The sequence below is a fragment of the Hyla sarda genome, chromosome 3, assembly GCF_029499605.1.
Source record: "Hyla sarda isolate aHylSar1 chromosome 3, aHylSar1.hap1, whole genome shotgun sequence".
Classification (NCBI taxonomy): Eukaryota; Metazoa; Chordata; class Amphibia; order Anura; family Hylidae; genus Hyla; species Hyla sarda.
In genome coordinates this window covers 283,716,689-283,741,536 of record NC_079191.1, presented here as the reverse complement: position 1 = coordinate 283,741,536, position 24,848 = coordinate 283,716,689, and the positions used below count along the sequence as shown (strand labels likewise).

At 44.7% G+C, this 24,848-nt stretch overlaps 2 protein-coding genes across 2 annotated transcripts in view; one reads left to right on the top strand and one right to left on the bottom strand.

The window, feature by feature from the left end:
• The window catches only part of PLG (plasminogen), a 131,044-nt gene extending 119,417 nt beyond the window's left edge, over nucleotides 1-11,627 (top strand). The window contains exon 22 of the mRNA XM_056563615.1: nucleotides 11,426-11,627. Coding sequence (XP_056419590.1) covers nucleotides 11,426-11,590 — 165 coding nt within the window. The 3' untranslated portion in view covers nucleotides 11,591-11,627. The remainder of the gene's footprint in view (nucleotides 1-11,425) is intronic.
• SLC22A3 (solute carrier family 22 member 3) overlaps nucleotides 1-24,848 on the bottom strand; it is a 291,993-nt gene that overhangs the window by 25,650 nt on the left and 241,495 nt on the right. The window lies entirely within an intron of this gene.

Sequence of the window (24,848 nt, the reverse complement as noted above, 5' to 3'; positions counted from 1 at the left end):
ACCCGCTTTGCGTCCCATAAAGTTGTTGCCCCCCCTCTGTGCTCCCAGCGGGAAACTTGCTGTAAACTCCTGCCCATGTGAATGTACCCTAAAAACACTACACTACACAAAGTAAAAAGTAAAATACTACATATACACATACCCCTACACAGTTACACCCCCCCCCCAATAAAAATGAAAAAACGCTCGTACTGCACTGTTTCCAAAACGGAGCCTCCAGCTGTTACAAAGCAACAACTCCCAGTATTGTCGGATAGCCATTGACTGGGAGTTTTGCAAAAGCTGAAGGCACCCTGTTTGGGGAACACTGCCGTAGGGTATTTTGGAGGAGGAGGCAAACACCATGCTTGCATCCGGGTCCGTCCCTATGCAAATCCCTGATTTAGACCTCAAATGCGCATGGCGCTCCCTCACTTCGGAGTCCTGTTGTATTTTAAGGCAACTGTTTGATGCCACATATGGGGTATTTCCGTACTTGGGAGAAATTGCCTAAGACATTGTGGTGGGCTTTTTCTCCTTTTACCCTGCATGAAAAGGTAAAGCTGGGGTCTACACCAGCATGTTATTGTAAAAGAATAACATTTTTACACTAACATGCCCCATACTTTTAATTTTCACAAGAAAAAAAGATCCCCAAAATTGGTAACGCAATGTCTCCTGAGTACGGAAATACCCCATATGTGGACGTAAAATGCTCGGCGGGTGCACAACAGGGCTCAGGAGTGAGAGCGCACTATGCATATTTGAGGCCTAAATTGGTGATTTGCACAGGTGTGGCTGATTTTACAGCGGTTCTGACATAAACGCAAAAGATTTTTGGAACAATGGTCCGTGAAAATGAAAATTTTTATTTTTCATTTGCACAGCCCACTGTTCCAAAGATCTATCAAACGCCAATAGGGTATACATGCTCACTGCACCCCTTATTAAATTCTGAGAAGGGTGTAGTTTCCAAAATGGGATCACATGTGGGGGGTCCACTCATCTAGCACCATGGAGGCTTTGTAAACGCACATGGCCCCCAACTTCAATTCTAAACAAACTCTCCTAAAGCTCAATGGCGCTCCTTCTCTTCTGAGCCTTGTAGTTCTGAGCCTTGTAGTACTTCTGAGCCCCCGTAGAGCACTTTACATCCATATATGGGGTATATTCATGCTCAGAAGAAAAGGTTTTACAAATTATGGGAGGCTTTCTCTCCTATTACCCCTTTTGAAAATGAAAAATTTGGGGTAACACCAGCTTTTTAGTGAAAAAAATAAAAAAATTTCATTTAGCGGAACTTTAGCGGAAATTAGTCAAAGACCTGTGGGGTGTTAAGGCTCACTGTACCCCTTTTTACATTCCTTGAGGGGTGTTGTTTCCCAAATAGTGTGCCATGTGTTTTATTTTATTTTTATTTTTTTTTGCTGTTCTGGCACCATAGGGGCTTCCTAAATGCAACATGCCCCCAAGAACAATTTCAGCTAAATTTGCTTTAAAAAAGCCAAATGTGGCTCCTTCTCTTCTGAGCCCTGTAGTGCGCTCACAGAGCACTTACATCCACATATGAGGTATTTCCTTACTCAAAAGTAATTGGGTTACAAGTTTTGGGGGGCTTTTTCTCCTTTTACCCCTTGTAAAAATTTAAAAAATGGGTCTACAAGAACATGCAAGTGTAAAAAATGAAGATTTTGAATTTTCTCCTTCACTTTGTTGCTATTCCTGTGAAATACCTAAAGGGTAAACAAACTTTTTGAATGTAATTTTGAATACTTTAAGGGGTGCAGTTTTTATAATGGGGTCATTTATGGGATATTTCTAATAAGAAGGCCCCTCAAATCCACCTCAAAACTGAACTGGTCCCTGAAAAATTCGGATTTTATAAAATTTTTAAATTGCTTCTGAACTTTGAAGCCCTCTGATGTCTTCAAGTAAAAACATGTCAACTTTATGATGCAAACATAAAGTAGACATATTGGGGGAGATTTGTCCAGAGGAAAAGTTGCTGAGTTGCCCATAGCAACCAATCAGATTCCTTCTTTCATTTTGCAGAGGTCTTTTAAAAAATGAAAGAAGCGATCTGATTGGTTGCTATGGGCAACTCAGCAACTTTTCCTCTGGACACGTTTTGATAAATCTCCCCCATTATATATGTGAATCAATATATAATTAATTTGGAATGTCTATTTTCCTTACAAGCAGAGAGTTTCAAAGTTAGAAAAATTCCAAATTTTCAAATTTTTCATGAAATTCTGGAATTTTTTATCAAGAAATGATGCAAGAATTGACAAAAATGTAACACTATTTTAAAGTAGAATATGTCACGAAAAAACAATCTCCTAGTGGTCAGATGTGCAAAAATTGCTCTGTTCCTTAACCCCTTAAGGACGCAGGACGTAAATGTACGTCCTGGTGCGGTGGTACTTAACGCACCAGGACGTACATTTACGTCCTAAGCATAACCACGGGCATCGGAGCGATGCCCGTGTCATGAGCGGCTGATCCCGGCTGCTGATCGCAGCCAGGGACCCACCGGCAATGGCCGACGCCCGCGATCTCGCGGGCGTCCGCCATTAACCCCTCAGGTGCTGGGATCAATACAGATCCCGGCATCTGCGGCAGTTCGCGATTTAAATGAACGATCGGATCGCCCGCAGCGCTGCTGCGGGGATCCGATCATTCATAACGCCGCACGGAGGTCCCCTCTCCTTCCTCCGTGCGGCTCCCGGCATCTCCTGCTCTGGTCTGTGATCGAGCAGACCAGAGCAGGAGATGACCGATAATACTGATCTGTTCTATGTCCTATACAGAGAACAGATCAGTATTAGCAATCATGGTATTGCTATGAATAGTCCCCTATGGGGACTATTCAAGTGTAAAAAAAAATGTAAAAGTAAAAGTAAAAGTTAAAAAAAAGTGAAAAATCCCCTCCCCCAATAAAAAAGTAAAACGTCAGTTTTTTCCTATTTTACCCCCAAAAAGCGTAAAAAAATTTTTTATAGACATATTTGGTATCGCCGCGTGCGTAAAGTTCCGAACTATTAAAATAAAATGTTAATGATCCCGTACGGTTAACGGCGTGAACGAAAAAAAATAAAAAAGTCCAAAATTCCTACTTTTTTAATACATTTTATTTAAAAAAAAATTATAAAAAATGTATTAAAAGTTTTTTATATGCAAATGTGGTATCAAAAAAAAATACAGATCATGGCGCAAAAAATTAGCCCCCATACCGCCGCTTATACGGAAAAATAAAAAAGTTATAGGTCATCAAAATAAAGGGATTATAAACGTACTAATTTGGTTAAAAAGTTTGTGATTTTTTTTAAGCGCAACAATAATATAAAAGTATATAATAACTGGTATCATTTTAATCGTATTGACCCTCAGAATAAAGAACACATGTCATTTTTACCATAAATTGTACGGCGTGAAAACGAAACCTTCCAAAATTAGCAAAATTGCGTTTTTCGTTTTAATTTCCCCACAAAAATAGTGTTTTTTGGTTGCGCCATACATTTTATGATATAATGAGTGATGTCATTACAAAGGACAACTGGTCGCGCAAAAAACAAGCCCTCATACTAGTCTGTGGATGAAAATATAAAAGAGTTATGATTTTTAGAAGGCGAGGAGGAAAAAATGAAAACGTAAAAATTAAATTGTCTGAGTCCTTAAGGCCAAAATGGGCTGAGTCCTTAAGGGGTTAAAGGGGTACTCCGATGCAAATTTTTTTTTTTTTTTTTTTTTTTTTTAAACCAACTGGTGCCAGAAAGTTAAACAGATTTGTAAATGACTTCTATTAAAAAATCTTAAACCTTCCAGTACATATTAGCTGTTGAATACTACAGAGGAAATTCTTTTCTTTTTGGAACACATAGCTCTCTGCTGACATCACAAGCACAGTGCTCTCTGCTGACATATCTGTCCATTTAAAGAACTGTCCAGAGTAGGAGAAAATCCCCATAGCAAACATACCCTGCTCTGGGAAGTTCCTAAAATGGACAGAGATGTCAGCAAAGAGCACTGTGCTCTGTAGTATTCAGCAGCTAATTAGTACTGGAAGGATTAAGATTTTTTAATAGTAGTAATTTACAAATCTGTTTAACTTTCTGGCATCAGTTGATTTAAAAAAAAAAAAAAAAAAAAGAAAGAAAAAGGATTTTCACTGGAGTACCTTTTAGCCAGGGCTAAGCATTAGCCCTAGAAAAAAAGCTAGCGCTATTCCTCAAATATTTGCTGGTACCCGGCACCACTGGTTACCGGGAAGAGCCAGAACCCACAGGTCCAGAGCATCAAAAATGGTGCTTATGGGCCTAGGTGCTAACAGGCTGACCTTATTTAGGCTTATGAGGGCCAATAACAATGGTCCGCTCCCACCCTGGTAACTAGAGATGAGCAAATTTTTCAAAAATTCGATTCGGCAGATTCGCAGAATTTTCCGAAAAAAATTGGTTCCGTCCGAATTTATTTGCAGCGAATCACTATTAAAAACGCCTATTTCTGGCCTACAGAGAGGCTCAATAGGGGTGTAGAACACTTTGCTTTGTCCTAACATGCATAGGGATTGTGCTGTGTTAGTGAAACAATACTGTTATTCAGTATGACATACAGATTACAGGCATCGCTATTAGAATCACTGCCGCACAGCATCTGGATGTGGCAGATACAGCAGTACCAGCAACTTGGACAGGAGCACATTCAGCTTCTGTGCCATTGGATAAGTGGGCGCATAATCTAGAAGTGGCTGCAGTGAAAAAGCTTGTACTTGTATCTTAAAATTGAGCTGGCGGTCCTCTGCCAGGCAAGATACCACCTGTTCCAACCCCTGCCTCTCAGCGCCTTCCTGACTGTGAAAGTACGATTGTTTCATTTAATCAGTTCTGGTTCATTGTTATCGCTCCAAGCTTTTTCATTGGATTCTTGTGATAATTCCACAGGTAATATGACGTCAATGACCATAGGGCCTCAGTCTTAAAAAAAGATTACATCGATTTTTTTTAAATTTAAGATTAATATAAGATTCTATAATTATATAACATAATAAGTTTATATTAGATTATAAGTTTAATGTCCCGGTGTTTACTTTGAACTAATACTGTATGACCACAAAACCCAAACTAATAATGAGTCACATGGCGGCACAATGACAGAGCCTGGAATTGGTGGCAGCAAGAGGAGACCAAATAGTGGCTGAATGACACAGCCTGCAGCTTGCGGCAGCATGAGGAGAAAATAGGGCCCCACAATCCCTAAGATTAAAAGATGACTTTTAAAATTTTAATTGAAGATTTATGGTAGCTAGTGCCAGGCCCAGCAGCTTCAGTAAACCATATAGTGGCTGAATGACACAGCCTGCAGCTCACAGCAGAATGAGGAGACCATAGGGCTTCACAATCCCTAAAATTAAAAGATTAATTTAAAATTTTAAATTGAAGATTTATGGTAGCTAGTGCTACCATAAAAATTTGTAGGTAATGTCCCAGGCCCAGCAGCATCAGTAAAGCATATAGTGGCTGAATGACACAGCCTGCAGCTCACGGCAGCATGAGGAGACCATAGGGCCTCACAATCCCTAAGATTAAAAGATGAATTTTAAAATTTAAATTGAAGATTTATGGTAGGTAATGTCCCAGGCCCAGCAACATCAGTAAACCATATAGTGGCTGTATCGCACAGCCTGGAGTTGATGGCAGCATGAGTAGACCATATAGTGGCTGAATGGCACAGCTTGGAGTTGGCGGAAGCACCGCTTGGAGTTGATGGCAGCATGAGTAGACCATATAGTAGCTGAATGGCACAGCCTGGAGTTGGCGGCAGATGAGGAGACCATATAGTGGCTGAATGGCACAGCTTGGAGTTGGCGGAAGCATGTGGAGACTTTATGGTGGCAGAATGAGACAGCCTGGAAGTGGCAGAAGCAGCATCAGGAGTCCTGAAAGTGGTGCGGGGGGTGGCAATACCAGTAACCGATGACGAAGGTAGGGGAAAAAAAGTCTGATGCGGAGGAATGTTCGTAACTGGGGAGCAGCGCCTTAAATCTGTTTGGCACTATACATATTTGTGAAGTGTTGGTGTGGCACCATGGTCAATCTACTATGATGCATCAGGCATTGGTGGGTGGAAATCCTGGCTGATCCATGCCTGATTCATCTTCACAAAGGTCAGTCTCTCCAGATTTTTTGTCGACAGACGAGTTCTCTTTTGGGTTGACTATGGCCCTCGCTGCACTAAACACCCACTCTCACAGCTTTTCCAGGGCAAACTCTGCTAGTTGTGACCACAAATCAAGTTTGGCTGCCCAAAAGTCCAGCAGATCTTCAAGATGTGTTGGCATTGGCATGTCAAGGTATGCCACCACCTGCTGGTTCAGGTCCTGCTCCAGGTCTACCTGCTGCTGATGAGTTTCTTCACTATGCGGGTGAAAAAAGGTACTTATCAGCGACTGTAGACTCAGGCTGCTGCTGATGGAGCTGATACTGCTCCTGCCACCCCACCCCTCCCCAGCAGCCATGGCAGTGGAAGGTGAGCGCAGAGGGCTCCCCGAGTCAAACTTGTGAGAGGATGGACGATGGCGCCGATAGGCATCGGCCAACTGACTATGGAGGATGTCTCTGTAGTAGGTCAGTTTGTCCTCACTCTCAGTGGGTGTAAAAAAAGGCCTCTATTTTGTGGCGGTAGCAAGGGTCCAATAAGGTGGAGAGCCGACAATTTGGTGGTCACTACGCAAGCAAGTGATCATGCATCGTGCCATTTGTGCAAGTGACTTGGAGGGACTCCCTGACTCCATCTCCACCACATACTGCCACAGTGTGTCTGGGTCCTCTGTCTCGCCTTCCTCATAACCCTCTAGCTCCTCTGGCTGCTCCTGCTCCTCTTCTCCTGTCAGACTAGAAAAACTGCCCATTGTGCTCCACTGTCTCCCTCTTCCTCCTCCTCCTCCAGTTCAGCCCCCACAGGGCTCATGTGGCCATGAGATGTAGGTGCCACGTCTCCATTGCCCTGACCAGCCATCATTTTCAACACACGCTGTAGAAAATGAAGCAGTGGAATTACATCTTTCATCCCGTAATCCTGGCAACTTACTAATAATGTGGCTTCCTCAAAGGGCCTGAGCAAATGGCAGGTGTCACGTATGAGCTGCCACTGGTTGACATTGAAGTTACACAGGGTCCAACACATGTAGGGTGGAATTCCAACGTGTGGCAACGTCGCAAATAAGACTATGTTGGGGGGATAACCTTCTGACGCAGCTCAAGGAGGGTGTGCTTTGCCGTGTGCGAGTGGCTAAAGTACATGCAAAGTTTCCTTCCCATTGTTAGGATGTCTTGCACATGGGGGGAACAGTTCAGGAACCACTTGACAACCAGATTGAACAAATGTGCCATACGCAGACAAGATGTTCTTCCCGTTGTCAGTCACCATGGTTCCCATTACCAGTTTTCGTGGAGTAAGCCATGCTCCAATTTCTTTATGAATTACTTTTAGCAGATCCTCCCCTGTGTAACTCCGTTCATCAAGGCAAACCATGTGAAGAACAGCGTGACACCGCCGTGCCTTGCACACATGGTATGCTGAAGGGGCACTAAGATTTGTCTGTGCAGTTGAGGCTGAGGACACGGTGGAGGATGAGGAGGTGGACTTGCACACTGTCACAGGACCAACGGCCTGACAAAGAAGCAACGTGACCTGTCCATGTTGGTTTTGTAGCTGTGCAGGAACCACATTCACCCTGTGGGCTGCAAAGGACATGTATTATCCCTGACCATAGTTACAGCTCCAGACGTCGGTGCTGCCGTGCACTTTGGTACACACCGACAGGCTCAAGGACTGGCCCACCTTCTTTTCCACAAAATTGTGCAGGGCTGGTACTGCCTTCTTCGCAAAGAAATGATGGCTTGGCACTCTCCACCTCGGCTCGGCACAAGCCATCAGTTCTCTGAAAGGTGCAGAGTCCACCACTTGAAAAGGGAGGGACTTCAGCACCAGCAACTTGGACAATAGCACATTCAGCTTCTGAGCCGTTGGATGAGTGGGCGCATACTGTTGTCTCTTGGACATAGCTTCACCGATGGATTGTTGGTGGATTGACTGACTAAAAGTAGGAGGAGCAGGAGCATCTGGAGCGACAGAAGGAGGGTATTACCGACAGAAGGAGAGTATGACCCTTTGGCTGAGGTGGTGGAGCCTTGGCTGGCTGAAAGAGGGAGCGGCATGCCACTGGTTGATGCAGCAGGGTGGACCACTATATCTGAGCCATGGTTCTCCCAGGCTGTTTATGATGGCACAGCATATGTTGACGCAGGGCCGTGGTGCCAACATTGGGAGCCTGGCAATGCTTCACCTTCGGCCAAAACATCTTGCATGTGGCTGTGTTAACCTCCTCCGGATGCTTGATGAAAAACTGCCACACCTCCGAGTAGCTGATTTTCCCACCAACAGTCTGCACTAATTTACTGCTACTGCCGCCGTCTCCAGGAACCCCTGTTTGACTACCTCCCCAAAAGGTAGGCTGCCCGAAGCAGGTGGTCTACCCTGGGCAAGTTTGGCTCCAGAATTTCCACTTCTGCCACCATGCTGACTGCCAACCATGCTACCACCTTGCTGGCTCAGCTGCTGCCTCACGGGCAACCTGCAACTCTCTTCTCCTGATGATGAAGCCTCTTCTGCACCCAGCTCCCAATTGCGATCAGCTTCATCATCATCAACAAGTGTCTGCACGTCACTGAAGTTCTCCTCAGGTTCCATAGTCTGCTGCGACCTCTGCCTAAAGGATTTAGGCCTCTGCCACTCCTCTGTGCATGTCCTGGCACTTCTCTGCCTGACATACTTAGTGCGTATATGAGGGGAGTACAATACACTTCACTACACTTAAAACAGTATTTGTCTAGAACAGCAGCATGTGTGTGCTTTCGGCTGTCCTTTCACAGTATCTAGGCCCTTGACAGATTAACAGGTACAAAATAGTACACTTCTTAGATGTAGGTATGTGGTATGCACTTATGTGGGCAGAAACATGCGCTATAGTACGCTTAAAAAAATTATTTTTGCACAACACCAGCAATACACAACAGTGCTGCAGCAGACAGTCGCTGTGTACTACCCAAAATTGCACTCTGTCACAAGCTATTAGGAATGGACTGCTGGGTGTGTATTATACCGTCTACAGACTAGTATAACCAGCAGACCATTTGTATTGGAACAAAGAGAACAGAAAAATGCGCTACAGTACGCTTAAAAAAGTATTGGAGTAAAACACCAGCCAGTGATTACTTTTGCCTGGCCTTTCACAGTATCTAGGCCCTTGACAGATTATAAGGTACAAAATAATACACTACTTAGATGTACGTATGTGGTATGCACTTATGAGGGCAGAAAAATGCGCTACAATATGCTTAAAAAACGTCTTGGAGTAATACTCCAGCCGGCGATTACGTTTGCCTGGCCTTTCACAGTATCTAGGCCCTTGACAGAGTAACAGGTACAAAATGATACACTGCTTGGATGAGGGCAGAAAACTGCGCTACAGTATTCTTAAAAAATTTATTTTTGCACAACACCAGCAGTAAACAACAGTGCTGCAGCACACTGTCGCTGTTACTAAACCCAACATTTCACTCTCTCAAAGGAATGGACTGCTGGGTATTATACCATCTACAGACTAGTATAACCAGCAAACCATTTGTTGTGGAACAAAGACATAGAGTTGTGCTGAAAAATTATTTCTCCATCCTCTGCTGTTTCTCAAGCTGAGCCAGCTTGTTCAAATGTATGAGGCAAAACACAGCTCTCTACCCCTCTCTGTAATACACTGCTGTAGTAAGTGACTGGGAGGTTAATGGCTGCAGTAAAAATTCTTTTCTGTGAAAAATGCACTGCTCTCTGTCCACCAGAACGCTGACGAGGTGAAACACTGCTGTAAAAAGCTTGTCTGTGTAACACACAGCGCTGTCCTATCTCTCTGCAGGGAAAGGATGAAGTGACGAACCGGAATATGGCTGCTGATTGTATAGGGCTGTGACATCACAGGGGTGACTGGCTGCTGATAGGCTGCATCCTGCATGTGATTCAGGTTAATCCTGCCTACCCTCATTCCCACCTTCCCAGACTTCCTTGCCCCATGTTGATCCAGGGATTTATTCTGACTGCCCTATTTGGAGCCGGGAAGAAACTTTTACCTCGAGTAGGATGGTTTTTGAACTATGTTACTATGTTACTATGTCCTCACATGTGGATCCGCCATTTTAAATGCCCTGGAGCCTGGACCGCACTAAATGGAGTTTAATGAAGTGTTTCGCGAGATAGAATCACGGCGATATTCACATTCGTTGCAAATTCATAACGAATTCGGATTTGTCAGATTCGATTCGCTCATCTCTACTGCTAACGTCAAGCTGCTCGGTTGGTATCTGAGAATAAGTATACAGGGAACCCCACATCATTTTTTGTTTATTAATTTATGAAAAATGTGTGTAGTTACCTGTATTTTCATTCTCAGCCAGATACCAACCAAGCAGCAAAAGTCTGACGTTACTAGGGTGGACAAGGACTATTGTTATTGGCCCTCCAGAGCCTAAATACCATCAGCCTGTTACCGCCTAGTCTTAGGATCGCCATTTTTAATGCTTGGGGTCTGTTCGTACCAGCTCTTCCCAGTGCCCCTATAGTAGGTACCAGGGTCATATCTGGGGATTAGCCCAATCTGTTTTCAGGGCTAAGGCTAAGCCCCAGGTTAGTAATGGACTTCATCTATAAAATGGTTAAAACATTTTTAAAGGCATGTTAGCTCTTTCTTGCGCAAAGTGCTCAGCCCAGCAAGGGGTAACAGTAAAAGGAGCGATTTATTTAAATTGGTGTTTTTACTGTAAATTCCTGCTGGGCAAGATATATGCAATGTATACCTCCTGCCCAGCATGAGCTGTGCCTGCATCTGTATAGCCGCGGACACAGCTCATCCCCACTGACAGCAGGGATAGTATATATTGGTGCACGATTCATCAAAGTATACTGTATTGCTGGTGGAGGTAAGTAGTGATGCACTGCATTACTATTTCCCTCCAATTCTGAAACGATGGCGTTTTTGCCTTCAAAAAACACCATAGTCTCAGAATGCTGCGATTTTGGAAAAGTGCCACTAAGCTCAGAAATGGCAGAGATGAGGGAAAAAAATTTCTAACAAAAACGAAAGTGGGTTTGGTGTTTAATATTTTCCTATTGACTCCCTGCAAACATCTGGCTGCAGCGTTTCTGCCGCAAAAAACATTGTGCGGCAGTACTGTTTTTTGGGGCATTCTTGCCCCCCCAAAAACTGTGGAAACTTAGCCTCAGGCTGTTTTCTTCTATTCCAATTTTTCTTGAGTAGACATTATTATAACTAGTGTAAGGATATATATTTATTTTTATAAATACACAGCTGTTTGGTGAAAACCTAATCTTTTTCTTACAGGGTGACAGTGGAGGACCACTAGTCTGTTTTGATGGAGAAAAGTATATTATACAAGGCGTGACTTCCTGGGGTCTTGGTTGTGCCCAGCCAATGAAGCCTGGTGTATATGCACGTGTGTCTATGTTTATTCCGTGGATTGAAAAAACTATGAAAGACAATTCATAAAATATAACTATTTTTCTGTGTTTTTTATTAAATCAAATGAAACCTACAAGTTACATTATAATGAATAATAAAAAAAACCACTTTGTATCTTCTTGTCTAAGCTTTTATATCTACAATATGGTTTGTAATTGCTTTTAACAGAAATGTTTTACTATACTGAAATACACCGGAAAACAATGTGATATTAAAATATCCTCCACTCAGGACCAGATTATTTTTGGAACTCCAGGTCCCGATAAGATTACAGGCAGCAGCACAAGTCACTTCCTGTGAATTCACTCTTTCGAGTCCTAACCACAGAGGGGGCACACAGGAGGGGACCTAAATACATACAGGGAAACAGTATTGAGGTCCTAACTACTGAAAACAGCACATTAATGGGGTCCTAACTACAGATTAGGACAGTATCGGTGGCCTAACTAGAGAGGGGGACACAACATTAGATCCTAAGTACAGATAGGGACACAGTATTACAGAGGGAGGGGGGGGTGTCACAAAATTGGGAAATGGCCCTGGTCCTAAAGGGGTTTACTTTTATTGTTACCATTTTGATGTAATTATTTTTTCTTCCAAAAACAGCAACAGAAAAACTTTTTACAGACATAGTGATGTCAGTTAAAGGGGTATTCCAGTATAATTTTTTTTTTTCAAATCAACTGGTGCCAGAAAGTTAAACAGATTTGTATATTACTTCTATTTAAAAATCTTAATTCTTCCAGTACTTATCAGCTACTGTATACTACAGAGGAAGTTCTTTTCTTTTTTAATTTATTTTCTGTCTGACCACAGTGCTCTCTGCTGACACTTCTGTCCATTTCAGGAACTGTCCATAGCAGGATAGGTTTGCTATGAGGATTTGTTCTTGTTCTGGACAGTTCCTGACATGGACAGAGGTGTCAGCAGAGTGCAAGAACTTCCTCTTGAACATACAGCAGCTGATAAGTAATGGAAGGTTTAATATTTTTAAATAGAAGTAATTTACAAACCTGTATAACTTTCTGGCACCAGTTGATTTAAAAAAAAAAATTCCACCGGTGTACCCCTTTAAGTACGGATTTTTAACTTTACTTTTTACTTATGTTCATTAATTTATTTTTTTACATTTTTTTTTTCAGAGCTATGGGACTTTTACATGCCTGATTCATTTTAAGAAAGTGAGTTTTTCCATGTTGCTGGCAGACAATCTTGCTCGCCCAAGAGCAGGATAAGGGGTATGCTTAGGTGTAAAAAAAGGCAGAGGCGCTGAGACTCAGCTGCCACTGCTTGATTGTAACCTTTTATGAACACCACCACCCAATCTCCCTGATGATCTATTGTAAAATGTAGCGTTTGAGAAGTTTTACTTTGTTCAATAGTTATCTGTACATTTGATCTAATATTGGCACCAGGGGCGTTGCTAGGACTCCAAAAGGTCCGGGGCACTGGCCATGGGTGTGGCTGAGGGCGGAGCCACAAAATTCTGCTCCACGCATTGGGGTTAGAGGGAGGGGTTAGTCTTATTGTCTGTCATCTGATGCTACTTCAAGCCAAAGAACACAAGTGCAAATGAGGAGCATAATAGCCATAGCATGGATGTATTAGGTGAGGCCACTCTATGTTATAAGCTGAGGTGGGGCTAAGGTGACAGAAGCAGCAGGGGGTTCAAATTCAGCGTTGCTGAAAATAATTTCAACTATAATAATCAATCATACAAATTGCCAAGTAAGGGAAAAAGCACTAAAGATGTTTTACCATGTGAAACCACAGCTCCCAGTATGATGTAAGCAGTGGTAAGGGAATGCTGGGAGTAACTGCTTCACTAAACATAACTGCAGAATGTACAAGTGACTTCAGTGCTGATGGGACACAATCAGGCAGAATACAGCATGATATTATAGACTTACAGGGGGTGTCTTCTCTGAGTCAATCACAGGGGGCGCCTTCTCTGAGTCAATCACAAGGGGAGACTTCAGAGTCAGTGACAGGTGACGTCTTCTCTGATTGGAGGTGTTACATAGTTACATAGTTACATAGTTAGTACGGTCGAAAAAAGACATATGTCCATCAAGTTCAACCAGGGAATTAAGGGGTAGGGGTGTGGCGCGATATTGGGGAAGGGATGAGATTTTATATTTCTTCATAAGCATTAATCTTATTTTGTTCCAGGAATGTATCTAATCCTGTTTTAAAGCTGTTAATTGTTCCTGCTGTGACCAGTTCCTGAGGTAGACCGTTCCATAAATTCACAGTCCTCACGGTAAAGAAGGCGTGTCGCCCCTTGAGACTAAACTTTTTTTTCTCCAGACGGAGGGAGTGCCCCCTCGTCCTTTGGGGGGGTTTAACCTGGAACAGTTTTTCTCCATATTTTTTGTATGGGCCATTAATATACTTATATACGTTTATCATATCCCCCCTTAAACGTCTCTTCTCAAGACTAAACAATTGTAACTCCTTTAATCGCTCCTCATAGCTAAGATGTTCCAAGCCCCATATTAGTTTAGTCGCGCGTCTCTGCACCCTTTCCAACTCCGCAGTGTCCCTTTTATGGACAGGTGACCAAAACTGAACAGCATATTCCAGGTGAGGCCGTACCAACGCTTTTCCTTTCTACTCTATCCGGCTAAGACCATCATAATGACTCTCCCGGCCATGACTCGTCTTCACAGAACCTGCCAGACAAACATTTTAGGCTCCTTTTTCTAGCACAATGCTCACCTCTATACAAACCCCCCCATTTGTATTGCCCACAAAAATAGTGCCCACATATATAGTTGTAGGACCTCTGTTCCCCAATATGTATCTGTAGGCCCCTCTGTGCCCTCATATAGTTGTATGCTCTTTTTTGCCCCCATTACTGACTCCAGCTTTATACATTTATACCATTGTTCCTCCGGTCCGGGGTCAGGACCTACTTAGCAGTAGGTCCCCGAACCAGAGAAGAAGTGGTCAGAACATTGATGGTGGTGTGCTGGAAAATTACTGTCCTGGCCGTCCACGCACCCTCCTGCTTGGCTTTACTCCCTCAGAATGTGTGCACGTCACCTCATGGTGATGTCAATGTGCATATTAACCCTGTACTGAAATGTCACTGTGCATATTAACCCTGTACTGTGATGAAACTGTGCATATTAACCCTGTTCTGTGATGTCACTGGGCATATTACCCTGTACTGTGATGTCACTGTGCACATTATCACTGTACAGGGTTAATATGCACATTGTTGTCACAGTACAGGGTTAGCATGCATAGTGACATCACAGTACAGTGATATACACAGTGATGTCACAGCCCAGGGTAAAAATTATGTCAATACGGTGATGTCAATGTGCACATGGTGGGTGAATAGCAGGGTAGTAGTAGAGAATGGCATAGTAGAAATAGGGTCAGGGCATGCTGCACAGCATTCATATTTTTAAATTTTGTACCCGACAGGCAGCTAGCATCTGCAGCACTGTTGTTGTGGCTGTTAGAAAGCTACACGCCTGCACCAGAAGTAGACTGACAACTTGTGTGGCACCTCGGGATAAATAATGTAATATATGTGCAAGACCCCACCAGCAGAATAGTGAGTCCAGCTCTGGAGTCTGGCCACTAGAGGGAGCATCTTCCTGTTTGGGTCTGCTGTGAACGGTTGGTGTGCTTGGCTGGAGAGAGATCCATCTGTCTCCCAGGAATGACCTTCCTTTCCCCAGAAGGAGGGTTCTTTTCCTGGTATGAGCGAGGAGCGGAGAACCCCAACACCTGCCCCCCGAAGTGGGTCTGCAGGGGGCAGGGGGAGCCAGCGACCAGTTGTAGAGGGACCAACGTCAGGAACTGCACCAGAAGTCTCCGGGTTAAGGCGCTCTGCCAGGAGATGCAGCGATGTATCTCCAGCACCTCCTGAGCCCATGGAGACGAAGAGTAGAAGCAAGGCTGCTCCAACAAGCAGCAAAGCTATAAAAGGTACTGCAAAGCCAAATGCCCATGGAGGTGTGAAGGAGGATTGGGCAATGCCAAGGGCAATTCCAGTACTGATGAGGCGGAGGGTACCAGTAAAAACAGGGCTGGGGCTGCTAATAAACAGGCTAGGCAGGCTTCCCGGTCCTTGTATAAGGGACCGGTGACCTGTCCTGTGGCAGTGGCTACAGCTCTGGTACCCAGTGATGCTGATGTTACAATATATGCACCAGAACACACTGGTCCAGCCAGTATGAATGAGAAGGTTAATGTTGGAGTGAATGAAGGAGTGGATGTGCTGGAAAATTCAACTGTTAATAAAAATCTGTCTGGGGCTTTGAATGGTGGTATGGGTTGTAGCACGGGTGGAGGTATGGGGGGAACATCAGCTAAAACAGGTATAAATGGTGTGAGTATGGATTATGTGGAGGAGGGTGGTAAAGGGACACAGATTAGTGATGGGGATGTAGGGCCTGGTCCAGTTGCACCCCCAGCGGTGGCAGCACAGGTACGCAGCTACGCAAATGTCACCGCTGGGGGGAGGGGGGGCACCTTCCTCATCTTCTGGCTCTGGGGAGAGCAATTTGCAGCAGCGTCTCCTGGGGGCCTTAAGGAGAGGGGAAAGATCAATCTATGTAGAGGGTAGGGAGGTTGATCTATCCTTTTAGATAGAAAGACATGGTCTTTCGGCCTTCCGAGAGGAAAGTGGGCGGAATACTGTGTGGTCCCTCCCGACAGCCGGGCCAGGTGGTCTCCGAAGGAATGTGGTCCGGCTGAGGTGGAGAGGCAGTGATACATGTCCTCCAAGATCTAAAGTTGTTGAGCTTCTGCTGAAGTTGGGCTTTAAGGCAGCTGACATCTACGCCATCTACATCCTTATGGTACCCCTGAGTTCGATGTCAGCTTTGTTCGGCTGGAAGGGCTTGATCTCTTCTGGTCGAATTATGAGCTGGTAAAGAATGAGCCTGGCTGGCGAGACTTAACAATGTCAAGAAAGTGACCGTTTTAACCCGTAACGAATCACTCTCTTGTATTGACATCATGATGTGGCTAGGTCGGTATGGAGAGGTGGTGGAAGTCCCAAAAAAGAACAGGGAGGAATATGGCATCTGGTCAGGGGCCTGGATGTTTATGGTCAAGCTTAGGCGTTCAGGAAACACCGTTACCCATATACCATCTGCGAAGATCGTATTCAGATCTTCTACCAGGGTCAGCTGAAGCTCTGTCACAGATGTGGTGACCCCACACATTTTAGCGCCAGTTGCACTGTGCAGAAGTGCACTCTGTGTGGGGGAAATAGGCCATCTCGCTGCATCTTATGCGGAGATTAGGTGTCACCTGTGTGGTGACTTAGATCACCCATTCAGTCGCTGCCCTCATTCCTTTGTCAACGCGGTTGTTGGCCCGGTGGGAGTAAGCCATGAGGTGGGCTCTGCTGGTGGGGATGAAGGGGTGCAGGGGCCAGGGAAGAAAAGTAAGCAGAAGACGCCTGCCCAACTGAGGCGTCTCAAGAAGCGTCAAAGAGATAGGGAGATTCAGGAGTCACAGGAGTGTCTGCCAACTGAGGTGACTTCTGATCCTGTCCCTGCGGCCAGTCTTACTGCTGAGGCCCTGGGGGATAGTGAACTGGATGAGGAGGTTGGAAGGATCCACAAAGAGGAGAATGCCGTCTCATCGTTGTCCTCCCATGGTGAGAGCACGGACGAGGACAGTGGGAGATCGGCAGAAACAAAGCGGGGTACTCGGAGAAATAATTAAAAGGGAGATTTAAGATCTTCTCCCACCCGCCAGATGCCAAAGGAAGGTACAACTGACCTCCCTCTGATTGGTCTCTCCAACAGGTTCCAGGCCCTCCGCAACATTTCCTCTTCGGAAGAGGAGGCTGGGGGTGAGGGTCTGGATGTTGCGGTGGGGCCCACAGGAGACGCTGAGTCCTCTATCCCTAGGGAACCTTGTCTTCAGGGGGAGGGACTGGCCCGGAGTCAGGGGATGAGGAAAATGTAAATAAAGGGAAAATGGACACATCCATCTCACTAAAAAGGGGTAAACCATCATTTGATGAGGAGGGTGGTGGGGTGGATGGGAAGGATGGTGGGAAAAAGAAAGCTGTCTAACTCAATCACCCTTGATGGCGGCACCCTCTCCATTGACTCTGGCATCCATTAACGTTGCCAGCATTAAGTCAGATATGGCTCAATTTGCGGCCTATGATTTTTTTGCCCATATTAATGCTGATATTTTATTTTTGCAGGAGACCAGGCTTACAGACATGTCATCTATATATAAGGCTTAAAGAGAGTGGAGGAATGGGCCCTCCTACTGGTCTCTTGCGGCAGAGCCATATAGTGGAGTGGCGGTCCTTTTTACCACAGCGGTAGAATGCCGACGGGTTATCGAGTTAGAAATGGGGAGGTGCCTGATCTTAGATGTCCTCATGAGGGGACAAGAACTTTGCCTTATTAACATCTATGGCCCACAGTCTAAGTGGGACCGGAAGTGTCTCTTTATGAGGATCAAGCCCTATCTTTTTACAAGTCAGCAGGTGGTCTTTGGAGGGGACTTTAATGCTGTCACGAGGCCCCAAGACAGGGGAGGTTCCAGAGACAAGCTGACTTATGATAGCGTCGCCCTTAATAGCATAGCGAGTGAGGCTCGCCTGGAGGATGACCACATCCGGCACACCCCAGGTCACGCGGGATTCACCTATCATAGGAGTAGTTGTAGGTCCAGAATAGACAGGTTTTATTTAAAGGAGGTAGCCGTCTCTTCAGCAGTGTCTGTGGCTGAGGTGGAGTTCTCCGACCACTGTTTAATTTATTTTCCTCTGAATGTTTCAGAGACCCCCCGGATGGGCAGAGGCTATTGGAAGCTCAATTCGTCTCTCTTGGAAGAAGCGGAGATAAGACAGTCCTTTGAGGATTTTCTTCAGAGCCAGGTACCATTGCTGGGCCTTTGTAGCAGTAAGTCAGAGTGGTGGGAGATCTTCAAAAAAAGGGTTGCAAGATTCTTCCGCCAGCTCTCAGGCCTCAGAAGCCTAAACAGGTACCACTTGTACCAGGGCCTGAGGAAGAAACTTGAGCACCTTGTCTCGACTGGAGGTAGTCGTGATGGTATCTCCAGAGTGAAGTCCTTGCTGATGAGGTGCCAGTACGACAGACACGCATCTTTGGTTTTTGAGAGGGATTACGGGAAGTACCGCTCGCCCGACCCTTACAGAAACTGCAAGATGTCAGTGAATAGTAAAGTAATCTCAGGACTGATTGATAGTACGGGATCCTTGAAAAGGTCCAGATCAGGGATCCTGGAGGTCGTCAGATCCTTTTACTCGCACCTCTTGGGAAGGAAGGATCTAGATCGAGATAAAGTGTCAGCTTTCTTGGCTGAAACCGTCCCTGAACCAGGAGTCGACCCCTCTCTTGACGTTTTGACAGAGATGATCCGGGAAGAGGAAGTGAGAATGGACCTGGCGGTGCAGGACTTGGCTCTGAGGGTGGTAGCTTATGCTGATGATGTCACCGTGTTTGTCTCCTCACAAGAGGAGGGCTGATGGGTGATGTCAGAGGTGGAACGTTATTCGGAGGCATCCGGGTCCAAGATCCACCGGTATAAGAGTGAGAGTCTCTGGCTGGGAGGGGGAGATCCTGGTTTTGATCTCCCGGGCGCCCTTCCAGAGCCCCAGGAATCTGCAAAAGTCCTCGTCATCGAATTTGGCCAAGGGGATTACCCCAAACAAAACTGGGACAGCAGGCTTAAGATCGCCGCTCAGAAGGTGGATCAGTGGAAGGGTTGGCCTTTGACCCTCAGGGATAGGGTTAACCTGATCAATACATTCCTGCTCCCTTTGTTGATATATCTGGGCAGGGTATGCATGTTGCCAGAACCTCTCTGGTCTACAGTGTGTTCTTTCAAATGTTATGGGAGAATAGACTGAACCTATTGAAGAGGGAGGTTACTTACCATGCGAGGAGACTAGGGGGGTTGTGTATGGTCAACCCCGTGGTATTCCTAGTGAATAGCTTTCTTAAGACCAATATTGCAAACCTCTGGAAAGAGAGGGCTCCTCCGTGGGTATCCTCCTGTAGGAGATGGTTTTGGCCTTTCTTCCAGGAATGGGAGACAGGAGGGCAAGTGAAGGATCTTCGTACACCACATGGGCATCTTCCAGCTTATGCTACCCCGGTTCTGAAGGTTATTCGTCGGTGGGGTCTGGGGAAGTGGGAGATTAGGACTCTGTCGAGGAAATTCCTCAACAAGAGGGTTCTGTCTTCTCATTTACAGAGGCCATTGGTGCTCAAGGATTGCCCAAGTTGGGATCTGGAGGTTGGTTTAGGGCTTTTAAATTCTATCAGGATTCCCTTGAAGTTTTGGGACTTGACTTAGCGCTGCTTCCATGGGAAACTGTGTGTGAGGGACAATCTGAAGTGCAGGAGCTCTGAGGACTGGGGATGTCCCCGCGAAGAGTGTGGAGGCATGCTGGAAAGCATGGAGCATTTTCTGCTTCATTGTCCCTTTAACACAGAGGTTTACAACAGGGTGGGCGCTTCCATTGGTTGGCCTAGGCTGGCCAGTCTCTCCTATGCGGAATGGGCCTATGGGGCATTCAGAAACCTTGGAGGCTGGGAACGGTGCACTTTATTCCTAGTTAGCTCAGTGGTCAGGTACTACACATGGAACGCAAGGTGTTTAGTGTCGACGCAGCGTAAAATCCTCCCTATGGTTGAGGTGATTAGGAACATACTCGGTGACCTGGTGAAGGTGCGTTCTCTGGAGTACGAGAGACTGGGTGCTGGCAGGGCTTCTCGTCTGTGGAGGGGCTCTGCATTTAAATTGTCTTAGCCTGTTGCCTCCCCCTGGTGGTGGGCTGATGCTGGCACATTAGTCTTTTTGTTTTATGCTGTAGATATATGGTAATATAGGGTTTGCAGGCACTGAACTTGTGCTTTAGGTGTTTGTGTGGCTGAAAAGTAATGTATACCTATGTGCTGTATATATGGTTAGTCTGTGTATATTTTATGTACTGTATATATTGTATTTATTATGTGATGCCACCTGGGGTCTGGGTTTAGTTTAGGTTGGGTGGTGGGTTAAAAGGGGGAGGGGTTTCTATGGGACTTTTATATATATACAGAAAATCCTGGACTGGTTCATGGACGTCTGGTAACATGTACTGGGGGCATGGGATGCGGGACCAGTTCATGTCCAAAAAAAAAAGTGGTGTTATTTGGTTTGTGTTGGTTTGTATTATTTTTGTATGTATATATTATTGTTGTTGTTAGTATTCATTTTAGTATTGGGTTTTGCTTAAATATTTGATTTTTGGTATTGCAACTGGGCCAGGGAATTCACATTTAATAGTAGTGTATATAGTTTATTAGTATGTTATGGGTATTATAGGAAAATGTCTTGTAAATATTGTATATATTTGTTTGTGTGGAGGAATGAGTGTGGGGTGGACCGGTGTTGTATTTTATGCTATGGTGTTGGTTTTATGATTCATTATATTGATATATTCTGTCAGATATAGTATGTTTATGTTTTGTACTTATTCATTGTTATGTTTAAAATTTTAATAAAAGATTTACAGGATATAACTCAGGATCAGTACAGGATAAGTAATGTTATGTATGAACACAGTGACCTCTCCAGCAGAATAGTAAGTGCAGCACGGGGTATAATACAGGATATAAATTAGGATCAGTACAGGATCAGTAATGTATGTACACAGTGACTCCACCAGCAGAATATTGAGTGCTCCGCCCCCACAAGTCCTGGTCACATGACTGTGACATCACCAAAGGTCCTACAACTCCAGCATCTAGCAGATACAGAGCAGGTCCTAATCGAGCAGTCACTGTCATTGTGCTGTGTGTGGAGATCTGTTTCTTAGTGACTGCCCGACCAGGACCTACATGATGCAGGGGGGAGATTACAGGCTGACATTCTGGGCACCTGACTTTCCATTCAGGGCATGGGCCCTGAATGTTTTAACCTAGTGACCCCCCTGACTGGCACCTTAACTGCACATAGCACTTTGTTGAGGAGATAAGTTGTAGCATGTCCAACAGTTATCTGTTCATTTGTTTGAAGTACTTGGTCTACACATAGCACTTTGTTGTAAGACTGCACTCAACTTTCTGATAAGATGCTGGTCTAGGGGCACTGTGGGCTAGGAACAGAATCTAGAGGAACGGGTCACCCTTTCTAGGGTGAGTGCAGCAGCTACGTGCTGCACAGCCAGGAGTTACCCATAATGAGAGGGTGAGTATATGGTTCTATGCAATCCATGTAGGGTCAGCTAAGTACAGCAAAGTCAGATAAACACCATTGTTCCCACCTGAACTAAGTGTATGTGCCAACATCCACACGTGATTCTAATTGGTCACACTAGTGGCAAGAGCAGTGTTGAGACAAAGTAGTGCACAACTGACGATTTTATATATGCACTTAGGTTTTTTTCATATTTATCTTGCTGTAAGTGGACATTATTTACCACTGAGCTTAGTTTGTGGTGCTTAATGTGCCAGTCAGTGCACAAGCAAAAAAACATACAGCTTGCCATCCTTACCAGCTTTTCTGAAGCCCTGGGTTGTTCCAACTCCATCCCAAACTGCCAAAGTTGGTCATCATGGTCCTTGTCGTCATCATAATCATCACTTATGTAGGTTCCTCGTTGCCTAACCCTTCAACAGATTCCAATCTCCAAATCCTCCTGCTAAGGTCCTACTTTCTCGTCCTCCTCATCCAACTCCTCATGGAGAACATCTATACTGCTGCCAGCCTGATCACGAGACAGGTGTCTCTGATTAACTGTCAATGCCTTAGCTGGCTCCAAAAACTGTCTGTCTGATGCTACTTTGTACTGCTGGGACAGGTGATCCAACAAATATGTAGTGTTGAGTTCAACCAGGTTGGAACATCACAAATGTAGAGGTGTTGAGGAAGACTATTTTGGAGCTATAGGTCAAGGAAGGCATGCTTAAAAGCAGAAGAACGGCAAAACCCAACACAAACTTTCCTGCACCAAGCCAGCACATAACAACAAGATTTTGCACATTTAGCCATACAGGGAGAATGTGCCTTGTCACCTAGACTCAGGAAAGCCACAATATTTGTGCCATTTATTGATGACCATGTTTCGCAATCTCAGATTATAGCCAGAGAGCCAGTGTGAAACTTCCTGCTGCAGACATGGCAGCATTTCATCCGCTGTGTGGCTTCTCTCATCCAGGTTTAGCAGATGTAATGCAGCATGGCAGCGCTTGACTTTGCACCCATGAAATGAGGGAGAAGGAAAAGGGTAGGCTACGCTCTTCCCTGTGGGGGAATGCATGATGTCCATTGAGGAGAGTCTGGATAAGGAGGAGGAGGATAGGTGTCAGATGTCAGAAGTTGAACCAAATCAGTGCAACCATGGAAATGTCCCTACTACTTCCAGGCCTCTTTGTAGTGGAGCCTCGTTCTGCAAGATGTTGACCCAGTGGGCTGTACAAGACATATATTTGCCCTGGTCATAGCTACTACTCCAAGCATCTACCGTTACATGCACTGTGTTGCACACCTACATGATTATGCAAAGCAGGGAGGACTTTAGGGCAGAATAATTGTGACTGGGTATGCCCAGGCGCCACCTGGGCTGGGCACACTCCATTGGTTGCCTACAGGACGTGGAATCAACGAGATGGTACAGTAGCACCTGCACCACCAACAACTGACCAGGTGAGAATTAAAGGGGCTATCCAGGAATAGAAAAACACAGCTAATTTCTAAACAATTCCACATCTGTCTCCAAATTGGGTGTGGTTTTACAACTTGGCTCCATTCACTTCAATGGAACTGAGCTGCAGAACCACACCCAACCTGGAGACAGGAAAGGTGCGTTATTTAAAAGAAAACAGCTCTGTTTTTCTATTCCTAGATCACACTACAACAATAGCTAACAGACAGGATAGAGGTGAATGACACAACACTGATGAGTACAACATAGAGAATGCGCTGTCCGGGGATGGCTGCTAGACAGATTAACTCGATCTGGATAAGCAGCAGCAGCAAGGCTTTCTTCATATTGTGGGGTGTCTCGACTGTTCCAAATGTTTTCTATACTTGTACCCTCGCCTTGGCTTATTTTATGTTTGCAAAGACTCACAGTCCTGCATCTGGTAAGGTAGAAAAGAACCTCCATAAGGCAGAATACCAGAAAGAGACACCACCAACTGTCAGTGCCCCTCCTCTGAAGCCTACATATACATAAACGTCGCCCTTACCTAGGCTGATAAGACCAGCAGGCCTACGCCTGTTATATAAGATATTATGGGCCTACCTTGACTAGACTCTTCTTCGCTGACAGTACCAATACCCCCCTGGTCTGAACATGTCTCCTCCTCCTCACCTGGTTCCCATGTCCTTTCCAACACTACATTGTCATCATCAAACTCCTCTTCATCATCACCACCACTCTTATCAGAATGAACTTTTGGTGTCTGATCATGTGCTCCTTGTTCCCCGTCAGCATATGCACCATGATACCTTACAGTATCCCATGCTTACCACCACAAGTCCCCGCTAATGCTATGCTTGGCCAGAGCTTTCACCCCTACACTCTAAAGGCTTACTGTCCTCACACAACTCCTCCTCATGGCTAATGCTATCATTTTGCTTAGCACTAGATAGGGAAAGCAAAGACAGATAGATAGGATGGACATTTCCACCACGCCATGTAACTGTAGACAATGAGGAATCCATTGGCTCAACATCATATCACAAACTCTTCCTCCTCCTGAGTCAACAAGGGCCTTATTATCCTACGAAAACTGACAGAGATTTTTTTCTAATTAAAAAGGATTTGGAGGTTTGTTATCACTCACCAAGTACTCAAGTACCTTGTTTATTTATGCATGTTTAATTATTTTTTATTCTTTATTATACTCATATTGTAATAAAATTCAGAATTTTTTCAAACCATTCTGTCTTCAATCATTATGCATCATATGATATGGTGAGATCTTTGAGGTGTGGTTAATATTGATATTATTATTCCCCTTTCTGGCCGGTGGGGATCAGCTTTTAACCACTGAAACTTTGGATCTTTAGTGGTGAGCCGAACACACGGTTTTGTTTTCACTTTTCAGATAGTGACTGAAGATACTTTTCACTAGACTACTCTTTTAATGCATATTTATGTTAATCACAGCAAGAAATACTGAATGTTTGATTAAACCCATAAAATACAGGTAATTTTGCTTAAAATGCATATTACGTGTTCACTATAAACACTCAAAGTGTATTTATGTTAAAATACAGGTCAGCCCACTGCTTTTCTCAGCTTGCTTTTATTGTTATGTTATAG